Source organism: Genypterus blacodes, unplaced genomic scaffold, assembly GCF_046128005.1.
Source record: "Genypterus blacodes isolate CSIRO-AG114 ecotype Tasmania unplaced genomic scaffold, CSIRO-AGI_Gbla_v1 ptg000067l_1, whole genome shotgun sequence".
NCBI lineage: Eukaryota > Metazoa > Chordata > Actinopteri > Ophidiiformes > Ophidiidae > Genypterus > Genypterus blacodes.
This window is the reverse complement of record NW_027466879.1, coordinates 7,220,525-7,247,688: the sequence shown is the minus strand read 5'-3', so window position 1 is coordinate 7,247,688 and position 27,164 is coordinate 7,220,525. Positions and strand designations below refer to the sequence as shown.

Genomic DNA, 27,164 nt, shown 5'->3' with positions numbered 1-27,164 from the left:
ACACAGGGGGGGAGGTGTTGTATCCACTGGTCACACAACCTGTATTTCACTTTCATGCCTTTTTAAAAAACGTGTACCATATGTGTTTTGCACAAAACTGCCAATGGAAACACAGAAAGATACTGCAGCCCCAATACAGAAACATATACACACATGCAGGTTTAAACATACAAGTGAAATACAAACAACTACACACACAGACACACACACACACGCAAAAGCACACAGTGTACTAGGAAAAGCAAACGCTCATATTGTTTGCTTTTCCCAACTGATCACCTGCTGATGTGACATCACACAATCAGACACACTTCGACTTCAACTCTTTCGGTGCTGAATGAGCTTCCAAAAAACATGTCCACAGTCTGAAATGTTGTGTTCATACTTAATTTAACAATACCCAGGATACACACTCAAGGCAGAGCTGTGAAATAATTAATGTGTGTGTGTAGAGGGGGGCTTGAATCTAACAAAAGTGTATTTGAATTTGTATTTATTGAGTTTTTCAGTGAATTCGCACCGGCTTTTTCAAATAAATTACATGCATATTGAAACATAAAAATGGGAAGGGATGATTTAGGCAGCAATTACATTAACACATTATCAGAACTTACAGGTTTATTTCAAGTGATCTTTAGCAGTTTTATTCATGAGAAACGCATGAGTCTTATTTCCTCATGAATGAATACTGATCAAAGCCTAGAGCGTGATGTGTGCATAAGTATTGTGTCATTGTCTAAGGGTCTCAGTGCCCAAAGTGTGACCTTGTGTGTGACCATGATCTTTGTGTGTACTGTGCCCACATGGATACACTGAAAAAAAACATAGATACACTGCTGGAAAGAGTGAAATGTTGATAGTCCTCCCCTCCAGTTCTGCTATTAATTATTTACAGGCCACCAAAATACTATCACAACTTCTTCGATGACTTTGCAGAGGTATTGTCTAATATCTCCACTGAGTTTGACTTTCTATTTAAAACTGATGATTTCATGACAATGGTGCTAAAAAATTCTTTGCTATTTTGGACATATTTGAAGTGTCTTGTCTTGTGAGAGGGCCAATCCATAATCTGGGTCACACTTTGGGCTCGATTATCACAAGAAGGCCCAATATTTCCACTTTTTCTGTTAGCAATCCTTCCTTATGTGACCATTTCTGTGTTTTATTTGATATGTCCTTTATTCCTGTAATCCATATCAACTCAAATACTGAATACTAAAACAACACTAACACTAATGTACTCTTGTGCCTACAATTTAAACTTGAAATGTGCAAGAATCCTTTTTCTCCAATATCATGAACAACAACAATAATAATGTACGATCCTTACTTGCAATGATCAATAGGCTGACACATCCCACAACACAATCATCTCCCAACCTCATTTCCACCCTAAATGCAATGAGTTTGCGTCCTTTTTTGATGATAGAATTGAACGCATCAGACAAGACATCAGTACAAATAAAAATGTTTGATCACTACCATGTTTATATAAAAGTAATTTGGCATGGATGACACAGTTTAATTGAGGAAACAGTGAGACAACTGATGCCATCCATCCGCCTACTGGTTACAAAAGCTATAATTAACACATGTAAACATGTTGGTTCAGTCTGGTGCGTTAGACTATTGACCTTAGCTGGACTAGTGTGTGCATGAAAATGTATTGAGACTGGATGTTGGACTGTGTACACTGTACAAAATATCCCATCTTCCAGATTTTGACTTAACTTTTGTCCAGATGGGTCATTTCCTATATAATCTATGTAGAGTATTTCAGTATGTACATGCTGGCAGTAATACACAGATGTGAGTCTCAATGAAGGGTTTCACATGTAGTTGCTGTACTGGAGCCGATCAGCCCTTTCACTCATATCTCTGTACTTTCGCAATGTGTTTGATCTGCATGGTAACACCAGCCAATCAGGACGCGGCCAAATCTGTCCTTATCCATAAACCATGACTGTTGCTTACCTCCTGTCTCTCCCTGTATGGTGCAGTACATTGTGTATTTCACTCTGTTTTAAAGGCTCCTTTAATTTTATAAACACATCTTCATAAATCCTACAGCCACAGGAAAAGGATTGCACCATCAGTTGTATCCTTGAGAGGTATTTGGCAGAAATTGGATCATGTCTGTGGTTAGAATCCTCTGCTATTTGCTGTTGACATATCACCTGAGCGAAGGCAAGAAAATCAAAGGAAACAGAACAGGTGAGTGAGTGTTTAAGTCATCCTAAAGTGAGATACAGCACACTTCTATCTTGTATTAGCAAGGGTATGGACTCGAGTCACGTGACTAAGACATGACTTGGACACAGATTTAATCCTCAAGTCAGCAAATAGGAACTTGACATAGTAAAAGGAGACTTGCAACTCGACTTTGACACCACTGACTTCTGACTTCCAAGCCTTCTAAGTCTCTTGTCTCCCTGAGGAAATGGTTTTTAGATTAATGTATAAAAATAGTAAAATCAGGGATGCAGCCCTGGATTTATTAACTGATCTTTTGCCTTCAAGAGTTTGATTGTTATTTCAGCCCATTTTACAACAAAGACAATGTAAAATAAACAGCAACAGGTACATCCATCCTGTACTTCTGTCCTGACTGTAAACCCCATTGGGTCACCAGAGAAATCTGAAGAGGTCTAGCTCTTCAGGTGGTACCTTCATCTGATGGAACATAGCCTTAGTATTTGCAATGACTCCAATCAATGGACAAGTAAAAACCGACAGTTTATCATATCTGTTATATATCAATTTGGGACTGCAATATTTTGTAGGGAAATTAGGAGCAGTTACATTTTCAGCTATAGCAGCAATTGATGAACAAAAAGATCCAACAGAATGTATTATGTTAAATGTATTGAACAAGAACAACTAGACTTAATTGTGACTTGCAAAATAATAACAGGCTGATAATTATTCATATATATATCTGATGGTTTGACAAAATGCTGATTTAAATAATGATTGTGTTATAAGGGAATCTTCCTGCACTGTGTCTAATTATTCACCAGAGTAAACATATGCAATGCCTCAATGTGTCTAATAGTATTAGGGACAAACATGGATGCTTTGCTGTTTGATTTCTGAGGTTTAGTGAACACAGAGCAGAGTAGCGTCCTGAGGCTGAAGGCTCCATATGTCAGCAGTACATTGTTCAGGATGTACGTGGATGGAGAGTCGTTGGAGGACACATGTATGGCGGATCCTCTGAAGCCTCACATCCTCACCTCCTGTGGCTTCAACAGCTCTAATCCCCTCATTATCATCACTCATGGGTGGTCGGTAAGGTCAACTCTCACTTTTCTCTTTGTTTCGGGTACCGAATATTGAGTTAGCCAAAATAAAGGCAGTGAAAGAGTGTGTTTAATAACAACATTATGTACACCCTGAAATGAACTGTTATTATTAAACGGACAATAACAGACTTTATAAAGTGCTTTAAAATCTGAAATTGATTTAATATTTTCAGACTTGTGTTTCATATCTTTTTGCAACATTACAGTATTCCAAAAGATGTAAGACAAAAGATAAAACAACAGGCCAATGAACACACTTCAGATCAGAACTGTCTTTGGTGTTCCCTCCCCTTGGCAGATGCCTTTTGCCACTGTTGTACATTGAAACATCACTCTTTTGTTTCATGAGTTGGATGGTATCATGGAGAGCTGGCTGCTCAGGATGGCCAAAGTCCTAAAGACAACTCTAAAAGATGTGAACATAATCATCACTGACTGGCTGATGTTGGCTCACCAGCATTATCCACAGGCAGCACAGAGCACCCGCACTGTGGGAAAAGACATCGCCTACTTGCTGCAGTCGCTTCAGGTCAGAATATTATACTCTCTAGCAGAAAACCACTCATGGCATAGGTTGTGTTGCATGTGTTTTATATGTCCTAAATCACCAACAGGATCACTACCAGCTTTCACCCAGAAAGGTTCATTTGATTGGCTATAGCCTCGGTGCGCACATCTCTGGGTTTGCTGGTAGTTTTCTGGAAGGTTCGGAGAAGATCGGAAGAATTACTGGTGGGATTCATTCAATGAAAGAATATAAATTCTGAAAGGATATTGGGACAAAAATATAAGCTTTCTTTGCTGATGTTCTTCAAGGTCTGGATCCTGCGGGGCCGCTGTTTGAAGGCATGTCCCACACTGACAGACTGTCTCCAGATGATGCTTATTTTGTGGATGCCATCCACACCTTCACCCAGGAAAGAATGGGCCTCAGCGTGGGCATCAAACAGCCTGTGGGTCATTATGATTTTTACCCCAACGGAGGAGCTACCCAGCCCGGGTGTGACCTGCAGAATATTTACGAACACGTCTCCCAGTATGGGCTACTTGGTACAGTAGCACACACTGGTCACAACATCTTCACAGGCCTACTGGAAATTCTGAACTGCCATCAGAATCTGTTTGGTAATTGTTGGTAATCAGTAACAGTGATAGTTTAACTTGAGGCCCTCATGGGGAACGTTTCATCATTTGCTTGTTGACAGGTTCTCCTTCTGTGTTCAGGCATATGGATTTAATTCCCTCAAGTCCAACATAAGTGGCTCAGTCACAGATTTATGGTTCTCCAACAAAAACATATCTGCATAATGTGGAAGTGGGATCCACATTAAAGCAGCTGTCATCCTGTGGATTTAATTAGCAACATGCGCCTCCATCCTCTTCTCTCTCCAGGCCTCTGGGCTGTGCCTGCAGGCTACAGAAATATCTGACAAAAGGCTTCAGAGCAGAGCAGAATGAGACATAGTGAGACACTTTCAAGAGATGTGACATTCTGACAGATGTCCAGCTTTGTGGATAATGAAGTCAATCCACAAATAATGATCAAACTGAGATTCTGAAGTCTCAGGGGCATTTGTCTGTGAGGAGTCTGGAAGTGATCTCCTGAAACATCAGCTAAAGCACATTTGATGCTTCAGACAAAGGAGAAGATCAATATGTCTGACTTTACATTTCTACATTTCCTCATAGGTTTTGAGCATACAGTGAAATGTGCTCATGAACGAGCTGTACATCTCTTCATGGACTCTCTCCTGAATAAAGACAAGCAGAGCATGGCATACAGGTGCAGTGACAACAGTGCTTTCAACAAAGGTGCCTGTCTGGACTGCAGGAAGAACCGCTGCAACACACTGGGCTACAATATCAAGAAGGTCCGCTCCAGCACCTCCAAGAGACTCTACCTGAGAACACGCTCTCAGATGCCATACAAACGTATGTATTTGTAATACTTCACTTCTTAATCAGGAAAGTATCTCAATGATATTGTGTTTTTGGTAAGTTGTACCATTTTTGCATTTGTTTACCAGCTCCATAGTTCTGTAGTCCATAGAATAGACCCTAGAGAATCAGAAAAAGGGACGTTGAAAAGCTACTCTTCGGGAAATTAGAAGTTAGAAGTTCAATCAGATATGTTGGCTGTTATATCAGAAAGTGTTTGCCTATGACATTTTTGCCCTAAATTGTCTGTATTTCTCATTGATTGCTATCCAATACATCCTGATGCCTTCTCACATCAGTTGGCAGCTTTCCCATAGCAAAATCTACTGTATATGCAGGGCATTGGGAAGAAAAATACTACCCAAAGCAAATTTATTTTATGAGGCGTTACAATAGGTATAAAGCGTTGCATAATGTGAAAATGAGTCCACCAGGTGAGGTGCAAACACACTGAATGAAAGTCTGGTCAAAAACAGAAACAGGTGCTGCTGAAAGTTGTCATACAGTCTACAAGATCAGCAAGAAAACAAAACTAAAAACCTATAAATACAATGACTTTTCATAAAGCTTAAAGCAAACAGCAGAGTGCAGATTTTGCGGTGGATCCATCTCAAGTCATACTGAAATGAGATGTATAACGTGGCCTTTTGGTGACTGTTGCATTGTAAGCTTAGAAACATGATAGTTCGGCTTTACTTCACCGAAACAGACTCTCTCTGTGGAGCAAAGCCAATAAAAGCCTCTTTATAGCTTCTCTTCATTTGAAACCAATTTGGCAAGTGGGAGTCATATGAACACAGGGCAGATTGTGAGGCCTTTTATGTTACAAACATCCATACGAAATGAGTCTGAGCACTCATGATGTATCACACCATACATCAAAAGCAATAAAAAAGAATTTGACATCATATAAAAACAGGTTGAGTCCAAGCACCAGTGAAAATTGTAGACCTCAAAGGGTTACCTACAATTTTGAACACCTAAAGCAACGTTTTTAGAATTTGAGTACATTTTGACTGCTTCTTCCACCTCCGCTCATCACTGTTCTTCCCTCGCTGCAGTTTACCATTACCAGTTCAAAATCCAGTTTGTGAACCAGTTGGAGGGTATCGAGCCGTCTCTTACCGTCTCCCTCACTGGAACAAAGGAGGAGAGTGGAGACCTCCCCCTCACGTTGTGAGTACCACTTCCCATCAGGCTTACTTTACATCTGCTCTCCATACAGGCAATATACAGCTGTGCTCTCCGTTTTATCAGACCGAAAGCAGCTGACACACATGGCAGCAGTGTGTGTTGCCTCATCAAAAAGAAGTATGAATGGAGATGGTTGGAATAAATGAATCTACTTATATGCCTATCATATCCTTGACAACTGTGTCGTCCATCATGTGTGAATCAAAGAGCTACAGGCAGCGTGGGCACAGATTTTCATGTGCTCTAAATCATCACAACACTAAGAACTGCTTTAGTAATCTTAACAAAACAAAAATTCCAATACAGAAGAGATCATTGTACTTTTTATTCAAATATATTGATCTGACAGCTGCATGTACTAACCTGACCAAGCTGGTCAAGGTAGATGGCCACCCACCTCCAACCCGCTTCTGCTTGAGATAACCTTTGTTGTGATTTGGCACTATATAAATCATGTTGAATTAAATTAAATTAAATACCAGGAGTGGGATCAAGTCACTATTTTGTTCACAAGAAAGTATTATGTCTTGTCAATCAAGTCTCAAGTCAGGACAGACAACTTTCAAGCTCTACATTTTGAATTATAATTATGTAGATAGTGATGTGTACAGTCAACTTCAGTCAACAGATTCTCGGTGTTTTTTATTACAATTTACATTTTACACGTTTCTCAGAGGTGGTGTTTAGTTGGTGAGCTCAGTGATACTTGGCACACTGAGTTTGACCTCTTCATCATTATGTGAATCCATTTATTTCCAGAATTAGAGACACAAGGTTAGTGTGTGCAGGAACCTTCACTTTTACTCTGGATACTTGAGTGCACATTTTATGATAATTTACTTTTACTGCAATAGAATTAATGAACGCATGGCTTTTACTTGTATCTGTTTGTAACAGGGATCTGAGTACTCCTCTAACCCTGTCTGTCTCTTTGATTCAAGCACTGAAGAGATTTCCAGCAATAAGACCTACACCTTCCTCATCACTCTGGACAAAGACATCGGAGAGCTGATGTTGCTCAAGTTTCACTGGGAGGGTTTGGCTATGTGGAAGAACATGTGGAACAAGATGAAGACCATCATGCCCTGGGGCGGCCGGAGGAGCCAACCACACCTCACTGTGGGCAAGACCAGTGTGAAAGCAGGAGAGACACAGGAGAGGTATGGCTCTTCTTAACCAGGCAGCAAAATGGGAGAGGAGTTTAGGAGATTTATAGGCAATTTCACAAGATTCATGAATTTTGGGAAACTATTTATTCTGACTAGGTCTCTGACTTTGTTTCTTTAATCTGTTATTTGGAGCATTGTGGAGATATTTGGTGTTAGCAGGTGTGCGAGTAAACTTTTTTCTGATAACAGTTTACTACAGAACAGCACACCATTACCGCCACCTAGTGGTTAGTCTTCCCTCCTACACTCATATTTTGAAACCTCTATCATAAGGCTGATGGATCACACAGCTCCATATGACAACACCAAAATATATCTGCACAACAAGGAACACATTGAGGTTTTGTAATGCTGGTTATTATTGCAGGTAATGGTTGGGTTATGTAGTAAATTACAAAAATCAAAGCCATTGTGTTTAGTGTTTTCTATTGAATTCAGAAACACAATATTTCCTGGTAGCAGACCTCGCCTGCTGATAACACATTTTCTTTTTTTTTTGTAGGACATTCTTCTGTGCCATGACAAGTGACGGGCAACATATCCATGTGTCCCAGGATACAGTATTTGTCCGTTGTAAGGAAGACAGCCGTCCCAAACAGTGGCGGAGGAAACACAGACAAGAGACTAATCAGCTCTGAGGGCCTCATCTAATCATGGTCACACCTCAACGCCAATCTGAGCAGTTTGAGGGAGGAAACCAATATTTAGTTTGACATGAGATGGTCAGTGACTTCTTGAAGGATGTTTACATTTTAATTGTATTATATCAAGGTTTCATGGGTCCTTGTTAAAAAAAAACATGTCAAAATAACCAGTTGCCAAGTAGTCCATAATCTGGGGTTATTTCCAATTTCGCTGAGGCTGCAGAACTTCTACTCTTGACTCCACAGACCCCTGAAAAGATACATTTTTGCATTTACGTATATGTTGTGTTCTCCATCTGAGCCATTCATTGCCATGTTGAGGCTGCAATACACACACGGAAAGAGACATTTGATCAAGTCTGGTTTATTAATGCCTTTGGAGTAGTCAAATTGTTTTTCATTTTTGCAAAATGGGAGACGGAAAGAAAAGGTGTATGAAAACAAAACGCAGAGATAGAAACCAGACAGCATTGCTGATCCGTTAAGTATCTATCTATGAAATCAGTCAGCAAAAAATGTGAAAAACAAATGTATGCAAAAATTCATGGCATTCAATTTATGCAAGTAAACTCACACCCAGAGTCGGCCAAACCAAAACATATAGAAATGATTCAAAGCAGGTCTTGTGAAATAAAAACTTGAAAGATAATCAAAACATTCTTTTTCCCAGCCGATAAGAAGCATTCACCAGTAGCACCAAAAAGAACAAAAATAGCTAAAAGGGATTACATTTGTTTTGTATGAATAAATATTTTTATGTCTAGACAATAGAATTTCCCATTTTTCCAAGAGAAATGATGACATGCTTGTTTACATACACTCAGTGCTCCAATATTCTGTACTGCAATTAAGGCAACAATAAGAATCTGTGGCTCTCCAAATTTGAAGCATATAAGGAAAGTCATGTGGTGGTGGTGGTTACTCTAGTCTCTTAAATTAATGATCAACTAAAACTCCCTTACAAAGTAAAATCTGAAGCTAATCTGAAGCACAAAAAAAGGCAGTTTTTTGTAAAATTAGGAAATGAATACTCATATCCTGATGGGTATAAATAAATATCCATTGACCTACATTTCAAACCATTAGTTACCCAATGGAACTTGAACACTGAGATGTTTTTTGTTCAAACTGAAGAATCACAGAAAAGGTATTTAAGCTGTCTTAAACTGGTTTTTGGAGGAATTTGTAAAACTAATGTAAACAGACTGTGTTTACGTAGGACGTGACCTCCCAACGCTTCATTGTTCATGAGCCATATGATAGAATATCAGGGGAAGAGGACAGCAAACTTTTATTTACTCACTTCAGTGCCTCCTGCTGATGGAATCTGACTTAAGAGCCCAAACTGTACCAACATGTACCACAAGAGAGCTCCCCATCTCTACTGTCATGTGGAGGCAGGACAAGGGGAGCAGAAGTTAAAGGAATGTGGATCCTACAGACTTACAATCTTACAGACTGCTGCTTTTAATACCAGACAAACATGCATTCCATAACATATTTAATTTAAAACATATTGAAAGTAGAAGATGCAGCATTTCGGTGATTTCAGTGTGATTTTGCCCTAAACCAAATCCCAGTGTTCCAGACTTGACTTCAGACTTGAGATTGAGCTGTCAATCAATAACACAGACTGACTTCAGCCATAGAACAGAACAGGCACATTTTAATTTCATCACACAAACCAACTGAGAGTAACATGGACAGGAAAGCCCCTCAAAATGATCAGGAAGAAAAAGGAGTCGAGCGAGCCAGACGTCTGACACAGATTGTTGCTCCATTCAATTTGAGCCAACAGTTCACCTCAGCAACAAAGCCACCAGAATCTTACAATCGCTGGCTTCAGTTCCTCTACATATACAAATAATCTGAACTGCAGATGAAAAATCAATAAAAGCTAAATCCACAATAACATTCAAAAGGTCAGGTTCTTTGCATTTGTGACGCCTGACTACGACCAAGAACATCCTGCCAACTGCTCTTGAGTATTTTGTAATGGACTTGTAATCATTTTATAACCTTAAGTGTGTGAAATTCAAACACAGACGACAGGACAGTGGTAATCGTACTGGAACACTGTGGGTTTGTTTTCAAAATGATTCTGTTTAAGTGATTTTCAGATCATTTACGTCACTGGCATTGTTGGTTGCTAGTTGGAGCATTCTGCTGCAGATATTTGGCATGAACCTACCAGATCTGTTGGTCTTTGAATTGATCCTTCTGAAACCCTGTGCTGAACACATTCACAAGCCTCTAAAAGAAACTGTACAGTTATAAGTCTAGTTAGATTAAAAATAATATGTTCACTGTTGCCTCTAGAAGTGTTTCCCAATGAAATGTCACCATGAAGCGTGTGTATTTGAATGTAAGCTGAGAGTGTGATGCAGATATACATGCATGGTGTTGCAACATTTTTTTTGGGTACTATTTTTCCTAATCAAAAAGTGTTATTATAGCATAACACAGTTCTATTTGGAAATCCACTAAATCCTTTTTTCTTTTATTGTGCCATGCAAACAATCTTTGTGCAGTAGATGGATCCATAAGGGTTCACTCAAAGACTACAGACCTGGGGCAGCAAACTATGTGACAAGCGACATAAATGACCCAAAAATCATGAAATCTTCATGAAAAAAAATCATGACAACACTGACAGACAATTGTGTTGCTGGGCTAAAAACCCTTGCCCAAAGTGTTCCACCAAGTACAGCCTCCTGATCTGGGAATCAGTCTATTAAAGCACTGGATCTCCTATTTGGTCTGCATATTTTCACCAGTCGTTCACATTGAATGGAAAGAGCAAAGAGCACAGCTGTAAGTACAAAGTGGTTGATTCACAAATATGCAACAAATCAGTGCCAAAGCAATGAGTCAGACAGCAGTGATACAGTACAATACACACTTGGTACAATCAGATTGATAAAAGCTATATTCTCCAACCATTAATTCAGCCCCAAACTATAAATCTTTATGTAAACGTTGCACGGCGCAACTTGCAAAACTAAATCAGAACAAGAAATGTATATTTCCATATGATCAATCTCATTCCAGAACCCTCCATCTTTTAACAGATGACTATAATCTTATTAAGCATTTATCTACATTCTTCTCATAAAACCTCTGCACTGCATCTGATGGCTGTAATGTTCCTGCTACAGGAAACACGTGCAGTCATCTCTTTTGTTCTGCCATTTATATGTGTTTGCTGTTGTTAAGTAATCCTGAGAAAGGGAGTTAAAACAGTAAATCATCATCGGAGAGAAAATCTTAATTACTGCCATGTGTGTACAACTGCACACAGGAATTTTTTTGATTATAAGGATTTAGTTACGTTGGCAAAATACATCGTATCCTTCCGGTTTCTGATTGGCAGCGACACATGGTGGGACTTGCAATTCTGCTGTCTTGCCGATAATGGCAGCACCTCAGAGAGGGAAAACAGGAAAAAGAGCACAGACGGAGGACAGAGGAAGGTGATTAAAGTACAACGGTGCTTATCCCTCCCTGCCTCATTCTGGTAAAAGAAAAGAAAAGAAAAAAAGCATTCAAACAAAACCAATAAACACCACATGACAGAATTAAGTGAGTTTCTTCTTCCATTCCTCTGTAAAAAAGTTATTTGTTTATTTCCGGTAAAAGCTGTGTGAACCTCTGCTGTCTGATCTCCTGCAGCAGAGGGACTGGGTGAGTGCATTAGGCCCAGGAAACCTGAGGTCTAGTCCAGTGAAATCAGTTTAGTTTAGTCTGAATCTTGCAATAGATGTTGGTAAAGGGTAACTCTTTGGAGTGAAGTGCTCCCGATATAGGCACTAGGAAGAACCAAGGCAAAGAGGAGAGCAGAGTGTCAGTGACTCAGTTGTCCCATCTGATAGTTCTCTCTGTGCTGATGTTGGGAACGGTGGCTCTGCCCGGGGTTTGAATTCTGAGGTCTCCTCCTCCTCTTCAGCGTTCCTGCAGGACACAAACATTTTCAGCAAGAATCTAAGATTTTTTAGCAGATAACCATTACTAAAACTACATGTTTCAGCGTTGCAACAATGACTGGAGTGAGTCAGTGTCAGCTTGCTCCAGTCTAGCAGATGTTACACAAGAATAGGGACTCACTAAATGTCTATGATCAACCTGTTACTATCTGGCGAAAGAAAATAGCCTAATTGTTCAAACAACCCAATGCGACTCGGGTTGATTTTATCTTAAAAAAAAACATAATGTACATTAAAGTCATCTCAATTAAGCCAAAAGTGGGTACCAGGCAGTGGCTTTGGTGGGGGGAGTTTGGGGTTGCTACTGGGTGTGTGGACGCTGCAGATCTTGATGAAGCCGGCCATCAGCATGATGAGAGCAATGCCCATCAACAACACGGCCCACCAGTAAGCCTGCAGAACACGCAAAACATTAGATGGCAGCTAAATAAATCTAAATAAGAACATGGAATACAGAATTGTTTGTTTCTACGTGCGAGCACCATCATCCTGTACAGGAACACTTACCACTATCCACTCAGCAATGTTCTCATAGAGCTCTGGGTTGAAGATGGCCTTCTTTAGTCTGGCCAGAGGTCCATCAGCATCCACCAAGCGGCACCTCATGAAAACATCGCAGTAACCCTTGAAGTCATTGCAGGGGGAGCCGGGCTGCAGCGTGATGACCCTTTTATTGAAGGAGCCATTCAACTTTTCAGAGCCGGTGCTGCTGCAGGTGTTTGGTTTCACTGTGGGCACAAGACAGAGACATCGAAACTTTGACAACAGAACTTTTTGTAATGGGTCATGAGATATCTTGTTCTTCAGTCAAATCGTTTCCACAATATGGCAAAGGCGTAACAGAGATCATGCTGGGAGACACAGAACTTTTCTCCACTATCTCAAACACGCCATAATGAAGTCCATCACATTATGAAACCTTTACTTTGGGTTTTCCTGTTTTCTACATTGGCCAGGTAGTTTGTATAATGAGGCTTTTTTTCCTCTAGCATTTTGTACTGTATCATATTTTGGTAAGTGTGTATTGCTGCTCCTGTGTATTCTGATTCCCGTCACTCACTTTTCTCCATGCAGCACACGTGGCACAGCTCAGCCGCCTCGTCCTTGCCATCTTCGCTAGCACATGTGCACACTTCCAGCCCGAATTTTACACAGATGGAACCAGTGCAGAGCTGTCAGTCAAACAGCAAGGTTTGGATAAAGTCAGATATAGCTGCAATCACATATACGGTACACACTAATCATACTACAACACAACGGCGCATGCAAACACACCCCTTCGATGCAGACTTGTGTGTCTTTGTGGCATGTTGTTAAGTTGGCCTTTGGCTCTGAGGTGGGACACTGAGCTGTAGCTCCGTTACACCTGCCCTCGTCGGCACACTCGGACACAAGTCTGCACTGCTCGTTGGCGCCTTTGAAAGTGCACTGTTCGCTGCAACATGGGCCCTGGCTGGGACTGCAGAGAAGGAACCATTCAAAATATACAATCAAAAGTCTGAAAAATGCCAGGAACAACAAATCGTTGTGGAAATGCTGGTAAACGTAATGAAAATCCTGTCTGACCTGCATACTTTGCCGGGTTTGAGTTTGCACCTTGTGCCCTCAGACTCCTCGGCATTATGGCAACATTGGTCTTTACATTCGTCCTTGTAGCCACAGTCGCACTCTTCACCTTCCTCTACCAATCCATTACCACAGATAGGCTGGCCAGACTCTGTGCACATAGATTCAGAAGAGTGAGGACATACATTCTTAGTTCACGTGTTAAATAAGAACACAAACATTGTCTCATATCCAATCCTGTTTTCTCTAGCAGCTCTACTGGTGTGTTTTGTGCCGAGTGCATGCAAGTGTGTGTGTGTGTGTGTGTGTGTGTGTGTGTGTGTGTGTGTGTGTGTGTGTGTGTGTGTGTGTGTGTGTGTGTGTGTGTGTGTGTGTGTGTGTGTGTGTGTGTGTGTGTGTGTGTGTGTGTGTGTGTGTGTGATGGCAAAATATGTGGAAAACCCTCAAATTGCAAGTGATTGCTACTCTCTTCCTTTCATTTATTCTATTGTTGTGTAACTGCTAGAGAGCTCTGGATTGCATCGACTCACCCTTCTACATGTACACACTGACACGTTCAAGAGAGTGAACTTACCAACAAAGCAGGAGTCCTTCTTCTTCTCCAGAACATAGTTTATAGTTTGAATGCTGCAGCTGGAGAACTTGTTGTTGTTACGTTTGTCCCCTGATGTGGCTCTGGCATACATGATGTAGTTGCCCAGCTCTTTTTTGTCCGGCATCTTAGACTCTCCCGGGGTGCAATCCTCCCCCGAGTCATGCTGTCAAATATTCAGTAAGAAAAGCCATTTAAAATCTGTTCAATGTTGGGAAGAAATATAATCACACATTATACATTAATGTAATAATACATGTGTACTTACAGGAGAACCAAAGTTGTGCCCAACCTCATGAGCAAAGGTGATGTGAGACACCTTGGGGGGTACATGGGAATTATAATTTTGCACAGTGATGATTCCTGTGTTCAGAGACTTCCTCTTCCCGTCAGAGTACAGTTTGCTTTTCTCACAGATGCCCCCAGAGCTTCCTGTTGTGTAGAAAATGAACATATGATGTATGAGTCCAGGTCTCTGCAGTGTCAATGTCATAAAACTGAGAATATTATTTACACTTGTTGGGGATAGGAACCACCGTGACTGCAGCACATCACGTCACACTGGCTGTGTAAGTGGCAGCGTGGAATGAATTATAGTGTCCATGATGACAGGCTAGCTAACACATTAATCACATGGTCGTTGTAGCCAATCACATGCTTCCATCATGTCAGTGTTAGACATGAAGAAAAGTAGATAGAGCTTTAACTAAACGTGTTTCTGCCCTGAGGAATAACTGATGATTTACAATGTTTTTAGTGAAAGAAAAGTGTTTTATAATCCATCAATCACATATGTAGCATCCTGATTTAACCCTCCTTTTTATCTGATTTGAAATATCTAAAAGTTAAAAGTGAAAGACACACTTAAAACCACTCAGGACAAATAAGCTTGCCTGCTCAGCTCAGGGTTGCAGGGAAGGTAACAGATTTTCCCATAACCCATTAAATGTCAGAGACAGCTTGTAGCCACACAGAAACATTAGATCAAAGCACTTAAAGTAATAACCAATGTGTGTATTACAATCGAGTGTGTATGTGTATGACTGTGCTTATACAATGTATGTCTGCATTCTGTGTATGAACGTGTTAAGTCCTCCACTGAAGCCACTTAAAGCCAAAGTGCTTTGCATCAAATCAAAATTACATTAGCTGTGCTGCTGACCAGTATCCACCATGACCATTACTGTTACTCCCTTTGTTCACTCCCCAGCTCAGTCCAATTCATCTCTGCTCCACCAAGCTGGACTGTGTGTATTTTGTGCACCAACCTGTAGGAGCCCCGACCCAAGCCAAGCCAAGCACTCCATCATCAAAGTCCCTGTCGGTGAAGACGTAAGCCAGGCAGTATTTATCATGGTTCTGCTCCGAGTTTAGCTCCAGAAACTTCTCCACTCCGATGTTAGAAAAGCGGAAAGGATTGCTCTTATCCTTCTCATCGTCGGTTGTATTTACCTGAGCCAAAAAGATAGGAACAATAACACTAAATGAGCAGGAAATGAGATGACTCTTCACTGAGAGATTCCTGTGTATACAACTGTCTCATTCAGATGTTTTTATACAAACAGATTTTTATAGCACAACCAACGTGACGAAGAGTGCCCCCCAAGAGTTGGAGGGCCTCTAATCATTGACCTTGAACTCACCCTAATTCTTTTGACCATGAAGTTGATGTTTCGGATGCCCCTGAAGTCTGTGCCCTTGTAAACCGAGTCGATAGCCTTCACATGGCTGGAGATCTAAAGACGAAAGAAGTATATAAATACATAACTATTAAATTGAACTAAGTCTGAAGCCTTTTTGATAGACATTGGGGATGCATACCTGGGCAACGACAGCCTCTCTTGTGCCGTAGCGCTTGAAGAAGAGGTGGTCAGTCTGGATGAAGAGCTGGCAGGTATTTTTGTCTCTCCCTGCTGCCCTCTTCTTCCTCCTCAGGGTGATTGGACCATCGGAGACCTCCTCTTTCAACTCACGATTCATATCCTGTATCAAAAATAAAACAAACCTTCAATACTGAATGTGTGGAAGATGGATGGAGTGGGGAAGACAAACTACAACCACCAGCCAAATGTTCATGAAGAGTTTTGGAGGAAACAACCATCATCATCCTCTGACAGGTTGTCTAAAAGGTGCTCATAACAGTTCATAACTTTGAGGCAGAAAAGGTTTTAAGTGAAGTTGATCCTCTGCATTTGACCACCCCAGATACTTTGGAAGGTTTGCAGAGAAAAGATAAATGATGCCCTAAAAGAATGAAAAGAAGAAATGACTACAAAAACAATAGCACACAATTAAGTCGTGGGTGGCAGTTAAGTCCCCTTGATCAAGCAGCGTCAGAAACTTAAGTGACATTCAAACATTCAGTAGTGGAGAAGAAAACCGGCTGAGACTTGAGAGCATCATTTATTTATGCGACGTATGACTGCTGCTTGCACCGCAGCAACAAATATCCTCGTAAGGACAGTTGCCATGAAATTGCCCGGGAGCAAGCACATCGACGTGGAAATATGAAAGTTGATTCATGTTGATAGTAAATACACAAGTACTTTAAACAGAGAAGGAGAGAGAAGTGTTTTGGTGCTAAGGATAAGGGAATGTTTCCGCCCTCGTATTTTCCCCTAGTGGAAACTGTATTTAATCATCCAGACTGCCAGAGAGAATGGGAACACCGCATAGCTGAGGTGTGTGCCATCAAACTGCAGAGACAGTGTAGAAATATGAATTAACCCTTACACAGGGTGGAACATACTTTGTGTAAAACCGCTTACTTCATCGATAGTTCATCAGTTGATTAAACCAACCTGCAAATATGCTATAAATCTGAACGTTAACTTATTGTAGGTTTTGGTTCAAAGCTAACCTTGATGGGTTCGTTCACTGCCGTCGCCTGGTAGTTCTTCATCTTCTCAAACACTGTGTGGTCTGCACAGCCACCCGCTGAGCCGTACTTGTGAGGATAATCTGGAAGATTGATGAGAGATGGTTTGAGAGATTGGAAAAAGTTATTCTGAAGACTTAAGCCGTTGTGTCTGCTTCTAACTCTTCATGTGATCCATGATTTGGATTTTTCACACGTTTTGCACAGTACTACATACCACATGTCATACAATGACTGAGTAAACAGATTAACACTTGATCTAGGTCTGTTACTCCCCCAGTTTACTGTCGAGTCAAATTATATTGATTTATACTCATTTCAATAGTCCATCTGACACTGACGTTGCGAAGTCCTGGTCACTAATTAACTTTACAAAAGGCCGCCTCATGGTTGAAATCGATGCACATTGGGATTTCACACGCTGAGGTAACAACTGATAAATGCCATAGCAACTACAGACAAAACACAGAGATCTGCTGGTGAAAATGAGTTACAGTGGCAGATACTTACCAATGTCCTTCTCGTGATAGATGACTGAGTGGAAGGGCACATTCCGCTCCTTTAGGTATCTCTCAGTGGGTTCAACATAGTAAACTCCTTGGTAGGTCTGGATGAAGCCCTCAAAGCGCCCATCAACCACAGAACCATGAGCCAGAGTGTCCTTCTGGCCTGATACATAGAGTAGGGAAAAATGCAAAAAATGACACAGCAGAAGAATGTTTTAAAGAGCTGAAGTTATAATGTGGATTTAATAGTAGAACCTGTCGCACTTTGCCAAGCCAATGGTTTCCAATGAGCACAATTGCAATTGTTTGCATTTGATCATGTAAGACTGGACATTTGGGATTAAATAACATATTAAAAATGTAAAAAATAAAATCTAAAATGTGCAATTTTAGGAAAATTAAATGTGTGACAGAAAATGATACGGGTCTCTCCCCTTCACTCCCTCAGCCACACTCTCACAGTACAGACAGGTCACATGATAGGACAAATGGCCTTGTTTTGCCTCGTGTTCTTTTGAACTCTGCAGGCGAGGTCCAGGAAGGAAACAAAGATAGAGGAACCAAGAACTGTTTGAAAGGAAACGGTGTGTACTTCTGCAGGAGAGCTACTTGATGTAAACCTTAGATACACACAGGGGCTACTGTACTGCTTACTGTGAAAACCTAAACTGACAAAAAATCAGGTTATTCTGTATGGCCGATCTGCATCTGTGCCCAGGCGTGGTTCTAGAGTTAACTGCTGGACTTACCCAAGACCTCTCCAGTGTAAATGTGGGACGTATCAGCGGGGGTCTCCATTCCTGACACCTCAATGACCAGATCTGGAGAAAACAGGGTTGTATCCCTCTTCATCCGTAGGTTGAAATGCCTATTGGGGAAAATGTCTTATTAAATCGTTGCAATTCTATATGGCCCGAGTAAAATGTCAGACAGACAACAACAACAGATTTAAGATAAAATTATAGACAGTCTACAGATACACATTTTGGTCAGGCGGCTCAATTGGGTCCCAGCCCTTTAATCCTCACTGTGTTTCAGTGAAGCTCTAAGCAGTGTTATGAAGGGCCCTTTTGCAAAGCTGAGAACACTGAAGGTTGAAAGACCTTTCTGAAGAGCAGAGGCAGTGGGTGTGTACTGGATAACCTAAACAAATATGAACCACACAACCAATACAAAACATTAAGAGCAGATTCAGAGCAAAAGCCAGGAAACCCTTGGAAACTAATGTGGGTGTATCCATTGATGCCCCCGGGGCATTTCTGCTTTCTATATGCAACTTGTGAGTAATGCTCATTGTAGTTTCTGACCCAGAAGACCTCAGATTTAATCAGTTATGTCAGCGTTGTTCACTGAAATACTTTGGTTTGTTTTCCTCGAGTGAGGGAGAAGTGACTGAATGTCTTCTTTTCTTTTGTACTTGAGCACAACCAAAACAAAAGTCTTTAAATACTCAAAAACCGTAGGGCTCAGTCCTAATTCAAATACATATGACATAATGGTGGCTGATGTGATGCTGAACAAGGTAAGCAAGAATAGAGAACAGATTTAGGAACGCACAGAAGGTGTAACACTGACTGATCTCTCTTGGTAAACATGAGTTGCTACAGCAAGAACCTGCATTATACAGAAGCTGAAAATGACCAGTTATATCTTGAGGCAAAGCACAAGGAAATATGCACATGGCCCTGCAGAGTAGTTTTAATCCCCTGATTGGTGGAAGCACGGCCTCAAAGACAGAAAAATGTATGAGACAAGGTACATGTGACTCACTCGCCTCCCAGAATCCTGAAATGAGCTGTACACCACAGAGCAATCACCTGACCCATGTAGTGAGTAACAAACGTTCATTTATTAGTTAGTTGTTGTCTGTGGATAGTTCCTACTCGACATTTACTAGAGAGCGGTAATGATATCAAAGGAATGCAGATAGTAGAAGTGAGTAGGAGCAAAGGGATGATGTTCGGGGGAGTGAGACAGCAGATCATGTAGAGACAGACAGGTCAAGTGTTCTTAATTTACTGTAGTTTCCATTTTTCATCTCAAGCTGTCAAATGTTTTGCTTAGACTTTTCAGCAACCGACTTTGTTGCAGCAGCCGACTCATCACCTGCTTCTGTTGTTGCCGTGTTTAGCGGAGGTCGGGCCGTCCACCTGAACCTGCAGCTCTGTTTTGAGACACTGGAGCTTCATTTATACACATCCAATTTGTTCAGGTTTTCCATGGTGCCTGTTTCAGGTTGGGTCCATAACTTTGAACCCACAAAGACACTTCAGATGAAAAAGTCTTTGCGTTGTTAATTATAAATAAATAGCATATTTCACCGTTCACATTCTAGGTGATCGTGTGTGAGTAATGGTCATCTCATGTCGAGTAGGACTTATCAATAACTCAAAACAGAAAAAGTCATACTCTTTCAATATAGGGCTCGTTGTTCTTCATGTCAAAATTGTTGAGGGGCAGAATTTCATTTCATTTGCATTTTACTGCGGTGAAAGAAACAAACTCAATATGAATTCTAATAGAAATGGGTTAACCACCACAAAATATGCAGAGTCAGAAAAACAAAAAAGACTAAGGATCAAGACAGCAGCTGACTGATAAATTATTCAGATGTATTCCAAATGCTGAACACACATTGACTTTAACATCTGACAGTCATATAGCCATGCAGTCTGCTGCTCAGTAGGCAGACCGGCCACAAGAAAGGAGGAGAACCCTGAAGACATGACCGAGTTTACAGAATTATTCTGCTATCTAAATACACAATTTCATGGATCAACAGCTTTGCTCTGTACATTTGTTTGCCCACTTTTTGTAATGTGCACTGCTTGGTGTAACAAATGGTACGTGCTCTTTAGTTGTATCCAGCCCTAACAGCCCTGTATAAGTCAATAATATAGACCCATACGCCTATGGCACAAATAAACTACATATATGTGTGTGATTACATGCTAGAAAAATAACATTTTCATCTCACACTTTAACCGATTAAAAAGGCGAATGGATTTCAGGCAGCACAATTTAGAATGATATACAACAAACAAACATAATGTAAATAATTATAAAAACTATTGTTCATCAATTAAAACATTAATGATCCTGTATATGTACAAGGTTTTCAATTAAGAATAGGTAGAAGGGAATATATACAATCGCTGCTTTCTGTTTTTGTTCTGTCTCAATCTTTTTGGAATTGGGATATGAATGAATTTGTATATTATAGTCTACGAGTTGAGATGGAAACATCCAAAAGAAAATCTATGGACACATTTCCTTAGTATGGTAACTGTATGTAGATTTAGTCATTATTGCAAACTTTTTTTTGTGGATGAAAACTTCCAGGTTACTTGTAGAAACTGAAGCTCCTCTAGGGCCTAAACGCTTTTACTCTTGTCCTGCTAATAATTTGTGTAAAGCACAGTAAAGACATTGAACTGACATTTGCAGTGTGTGACAGGCAGCACCATAGTGTAAGGGACTAATTGTGGGCATTACACTCAGAAGCCCTCCACAGAGAGAGAACCGTCTGCCCTGCCTTGTTCCATCACCTGATCCAGCCACAATACCGTACTCATGTGAGTGGGCAGGCACAAGAAAGCTTTTCTCTTCTTACAACAAACCTCTGTAGTGCCACACAGCTCTGCATTGACCTTTCACAAATGCAAGTGTGTGTGTGAGCACACGTGGATGTGCTTGTGAGTGCAGCAAGACAGTCACAAGAAAACCCTTTCCAGTAAGTTAGCAGTTGGATCTATTCACCCCACACACTAGCTCCTCTCTCAGTATGCTTACAAGTATTTGACAACTGTATGATCAGAGTCCAATTAAGGCAAGGAATTGATTGACGTATCTGTTTTTGTACTTTTTGAAAAAGGTTTAGTTTTTTTCATGAAATTATAGTCCAATTATAGTCCAAATTTGTACTCATATTGCCTATTTTACCTCAGGGTCTTCGACAAAAGTTAAACAACAACAATAATAATAATACAACCTTCTCTCTTTCTCTCTCTCTCCTTTCCCCCCTCTTTCTGTATAGAAAACAATCTCCAAAATGTCCTATAACTGTATGCACACTGTCATGTCAAATGTTTGCTTCAATAAAAAGAAATAGTAACACAATTGTAGTCCAAACAGCATTTGCAAAATGTGAAGTGGTACACGAGCACAAGATGATTGTTGATGATGTTGACAGTGAATGTAAAACTAATGAGAGCGATGAAAGAGTTAACTACCAGTATGTCATACAAACAATTCTACTTTGACTTTATACCAACAAGAAGTATATGATACAAATGTGAGGCTATTAACAGTGTTCACAGCCTGAACTAATATAATGTTTCGCTAATAACGCTGTACTCAGACCAACTGGGCCGGACAAGAGCTTACATCAAATTACAAGTTAGTTCAAACAGAGACATGAGGAGACAAGGGGGCTCCACTGTCAGAGGTAAAGAATGCAAGGTGAGAAGTAAGTTTAGGTTAAAGCTGGCAAAAATGCGGTTTGTCCCGTCTGCTTAGATCTTGGAGTAACCATAGTAACTGTGGTTATACAATGTCACAGAAACCAACCGGTACAGGATTACTTCACATATCTTGATAATAGCTGTAATACAAATATGCCCGCTGCCAAGATATTAACACATATAATCTAAGATACACACTAGAGATACAGCTTTCTCTGACCCGGTGGTTTCAAAAACAAAAAGTAAACAGTAACATTCACGACATTTACATGCAGTCAAAACTCATTATTGGTCTATACTGGGATTACGGCAAAAGGTAAACACATGCGTGAAATCAATGGGATTAGGGTTAGGTTAGTTTCTCTATATAGAATAGACGACATTGTTTAATTGCTTTATGAAGTCAGAAGGCAAAGTTCGATTTTGAATTGTGTACATTTACGTCTATTTAAATAGTAACTACGTGAAATACGCACTTCCCTTCAGCCTAGACCGACGGTGCCAAGGTAAAGTGCATGACATACATTTCACAAACTAGTCTAAGATAGAAGACAGAAAGAGAGTGTGTGTGAGTGTGTGTGCAGTTTAACTGACTGTCCATGAGCGTGAAAGTCCAGGTGCAGGGTCCTGTCCTCATGAGACACGGCCCTCTTGACTCGCTGATGGCTGCTGTGCAGAGCTTCTGTGTTGTACGACAGACCTTCATAATGGCGGATGTATTTGTTCAAGCGGTTCTCAAGCTGACCTGAAACAGAAATTCAGTTGTTGATCAATAAGGCAGCGAAGACAAGCAGCATTTTGCAAGCAGTCACTTGTGTGAGCGCACATGACACAAACAGGTAAGATCAACATTTGCTTGACATTGTGGCAAAGGCTTGAGGCAGTTTCTAGTAGTATGTCAAACTTTAGCAAGACTGTTAATCGCACAACTGTCACCATCTGGTTTCCTAAGATTTGACAGGAGGAAAAGGAGGACAAATCCCAGGACATTTCCAGGATTTCATCGCCTGTATATCTGTCAGAAGTCATGATTTTACTAGTAGGGAAGTTTTGCTGTAATCTGCAATAAAAGCAGCCCTTGGAAAGTTAAGTAAGCACATTCTTCCTATCTAAGAACCCAACTGGGATAATGAGGATACTTCCCCTCACCGGCCCTGTAGTTTAGTTTGTGTTGCTGCTGTGGGCCCTCAGTGTGGTGGGAGTCACAGCTCTCCAAACAGGGAGAGGCTCCACCTGGCCAGCACCAACATGTTTATGAATGCGGGGAGACATGATTCAGCCAATTAGCTTCTTTAGCCCAACTGAACACAGCCGACTACCATGCCAGAGTCACTACATTACTCAGCGACAACAATAAATATTAAAACGCTGAGACGCTCCCACCCGTCCAACTTAAAACCAAGGAATAACTATAATAATAATAATAATAAATGTACGTATAGAGCGCTTTTATATGAAAGTAAAGTGCTTTACAACGATCTCAGACTCTCCCATTCGCACACTAATGGCAGAGGCATACCGTCCTGCTTACATTAACCAATCCAACAACAATACTCTCATACTAAATATTATAGTAACTATGTGATCTGCTTGACAGATTTGGTCTCATTCAGATGTGGCAGATTTGTTGCATCTGTTGACAATGCGGCTCTCGTACAAACTGGCAGCTCCACCGGTGGATTTGCAGCACATGTGAGACGTGCTGCAGCCCACTTCTAACAGGTCTGACACCACAGGAGCATTTTGTACACATTCACAGAACAGTTTAAAGGCACAATATGGTGATGCAATGAAAATCTTGTTTTCTTTAGATTTTCCTTATTGTTTTCAAGTTATACATCAAATTAATTTTTTTTTTTTTTAAATACCAGGACAGACTACCGATAGGTGCATTTAAGATCTCTATAGATAACAAACTGCATCTTATGACAAACAGAATCTTAAGTACAGTAGAAGTATATATGACTGGGATCAATAGGATGCTGTGATCTGCTTAATGTGCATGTGTTGCATAATCAGGGTACAGGGAGAGTTCACCAGGTAAAGTCTGCCACTCGGCGAATATAATTATAAGCTTACACCAAGTGATGCGGAGCTGTGTGTAGCTCTTCTTATCACTTGTGCTTTGATTTGTTGTGTTTCAATTGTGGTTCAAACAAGCTTTATTTTGTTATTTTACTTCATTATGTGGTTGCTCTTATGTATCAAAACTGATAGAAGAAAAGAAAAGAATACAGACACATAAGTCAGTATGTTTATAGTCTTTGTCAGGGTTATATCAGTGTACGGATCAGGAACCGAGGAGGCGGTAAAAGTATGGGTCACAACTCATGTCAGCCTCACATTACAATGCATGCTGGGAGATGTGCAGACTGCTTTACACAAATGATTAGATGCCTCACAGCAGAGGGGGACATCAATGTTTATGCTCCACCTTGTACATCGCACAGTACAGGAACAGAACAGTTAAGAGACCTGATGTGTAACTTCTATCAAATCTGACTAATACTGTCCATAATAAAACATTTCTATGCTTCCCAAGAAGGCTTTTTGCAATGTAGACTAGTCAACCCAAGGCCGGTTACGACAGGTGTAGAAGAAATTGTGCAACCACATTAGTGGGAAACAGTGAGTTCCACAGAAATGTAATAGTAAAAGTAATGCTATGTGTTTACACCAGTTTGGGTTCTGACATCATCCAATAATTTGCTGTCCCGCCATTCTCTTACTTTGGCTGTAGATAAATTACTCCCTACAGCTGTTTTAACTCCTTCAAAACCAAATTCACCAAGCATTCACAAGAGGTTGTTGCATTTATGTAAAGATTCAGCCAACACAGGTCCGTGCTGCTTCATATTACATGCTTATATTAACATCAGACAGCAAACAATCTTTCGCAAATTGCTGCAGCCTGTGGTGTCCATGCTGAGTTTTGTGATCGCTGAAACGATGGAATGATGGCATCCTGTAAAGGTTGTTCCTATGATATCATCATGCAAACAGCATTGATGTCATCTGAAACTCCAGGGTTAAATTCCCATGTCATGATAATTGTGCTGTGTCACTGATACTTTGATTCCATTTTCACCTGATTCACGTGTGTCTTTTCCTTCACCTCTGTGTATAAAAACAAGCCACTAAATGTTTCGGAACTGCATGCTCATTGTTATGTCAGATGGGGTCTTCGATAAAAATACACAGCCAAAAGAAGGAACCTAAGATGATGATGCTGCTTATTTTGTTATATTTCTGCCATTTAGAAGAAGTTATAATGATCAGATAACATGATAAATGCCCCTCTACTCCATGAGACTTGTCACTTTACTTTTAGAGTTCTCGTCTAACCTTCAGCTACCAAAACACGAGTGTGTGTACAATGCAAACATTATACCCATAGATATACCCGACATAGACATGCCTTACACACAAGACTATTAGGTGAGCATTATCGTTTTGTGAAGGATGATGGATTGTGAAAGAGACAATAATATCCATCACACATTTCCTCAAATTAGTTAACAGTTTCAGATCCGTGAGAAACCCCCAAGTGTCATGCTAGGAGGTGATGAGTGGAGCTGTTTACATTGTTTAGAAGTTAAGGTCGTTACGTTTCATCACAGTGGGAGAAATGCAGAAACACACAGCCAGTGTGTGGCCGCTAACAGACGATGCTGCAGCAAAAACACGTCATTTATCTACAGTATGGATGTTGTTGGCTTACACTATTGTGCGTGTCTTAACTGAAAACACTAGCCAGTTAGCCAAGCTCGGGTTGTCGTCATTTAGACGCCAGAGTGGGATTTCTGTTACTTCCGAGTCTCGTACTTGTTTGCCATTCAAATGATCGGTAACATTAGCTTCCCTCCCTAAACGGTGATCAACACACCGTTCAAGCTGTCACAACACAAGAGTTTAATTACACACAAGAGTTTAATTACAACAACTGTTTAGCTAACAAAAACTATAACCAGCCGAAGTACAGATCACAAGCCCCTCCGGGCCTAACACACATTTGCGCAATAACAATTAACTACAGTTATTTAACATTAGCTGTCTTGCTAAATTAGATAGCCAGGGTAGCTGCAAGTGCTTAATCCGATTAGCGTTAGCTGCACTAGCGATCCCCAACACTTTCACTGGTATGAGAATTAGTGGCAAACTTACCTGTGAGGTCTCGTAGGCACGAAGACAAGAGAAGGAGTTTCACTAATATCATATCGAAATTCCCTGTAAGTCCAGTAAACAAGCAGGGGGTCCAGCGATACCGCGGACAGCTTCCTCTCGCTCCGCTTCCTTCCTCTTAAAGGTACAGCCGGCCCTCCTGGTTACATTTAAGCTGCTATCAAAAGCTCAGGCTGGGCATGACGTCACTCATAGGCAGACGGACACACAGACACTCCCTTCCGGAGTACTTTCGTCCTGGCACACCCATTTCTCCCTCGCACTGTTATCAGGCACAATCAAACGTTCAGTTTACCAAATCTATAAAACATTTACACAGTATTCATGTTAATCGATGCAATTGTTTACTTCCGCAAGCCATAACTTCCGGGTTTTGTGTGCGCGTGCGTGTGTGCGTTGGGCGTGCAACTCGCCAGATTTACAGATAACATTCCGACCTTTACGGTGTCGGTTTATTTATGTAATAATTTAATATATGTACGTTATTATGGAAGACCAACTAGATATGTAAAAAGTTAAGTCAAATGTATTTATGAATCACATTTCAAAATGAACAGAAAAGCTAAATTTATAGTTATAAAAGTGGTACTCTGGATTAAAGGTCAATTTACAAGCATAATATAAATATATAAATCAATGTGGAAAGAATAATGACTCATTCATCTGCAGAATACAACGATTTTCAAAAATAATATTTATTTCCTCATTAACAGTATGTGACATATCTTGACAGATGAAATG

General features: G+C 40.5%; 2 protein-coding genes across 3 annotated transcripts; one reads left to right on the top strand and one right to left on the bottom strand.

Moving 5' to 3' along the window:
• The first annotated feature begins 1,960 nt into the window (after positions 1–1,960).
• lipca (lipase, hepatic a) lies at positions 1,961–10,564 on the top strand. Of its 2 annotated transcripts, none has more exons than XM_076155726.1 (9): positions 1,961–2,217; positions 3,107–3,294; positions 3,658–3,837; positions 3,923–4,040; positions 4,125–4,358; positions 4,998–5,240; positions 6,308–6,422; positions 7,382–7,600; positions 8,112–10,564. In XM_076155726.1, the coding sequence occupies exons 1-9, from the start codon at positions 2,136–2,138 to the stop codon at positions 8,245–8,247; spliced, it is 1,515 nt and encodes a 504-aa protein (XP_076011841.1). In that variant the 5' UTR covers positions 1,961–2,135; the 3' UTR covers positions 8,248–10,564. The 2 variants fall into 2 exon arrangements, with proteins under 2 accessions (XP_076011841.1, XP_076011840.1); XM_076155725.1 differs by having other exon boundaries at positions 3,101–3,294.
• On the bottom strand, positions 8,669–26,742 carry adam10a (ADAM metallopeptidase domain 10a). The gene is made up of 16 exons (XM_076155724.1): positions 26,406–26,742; positions 22,836–22,986; positions 18,528–18,646; positions 17,783–17,941; positions 17,255–17,355; positions 16,216–16,377; positions 16,038–16,130; positions 15,663–15,846; positions 14,663–14,826; positions 14,377–14,560; positions 13,803–13,953; positions 13,512–13,695; positions 13,297–13,408; positions 12,744–12,964; positions 12,503–12,629; positions 8,669–12,204 (listed from the first exon to the last, which is right to left on the bottom strand). The coding sequence occupies exons 1-16, from the start codon at positions 26,455–26,457 to the stop codon at positions 12,098–12,100; spliced, it is 2,271 nt and encodes a 756-aa protein (XP_076011839.1). The 5' UTR covers positions 26,458–26,742; the 3' UTR covers positions 8,669–12,097.
• Positions 26,743–27,164: the final 422 nt, after the last annotated feature.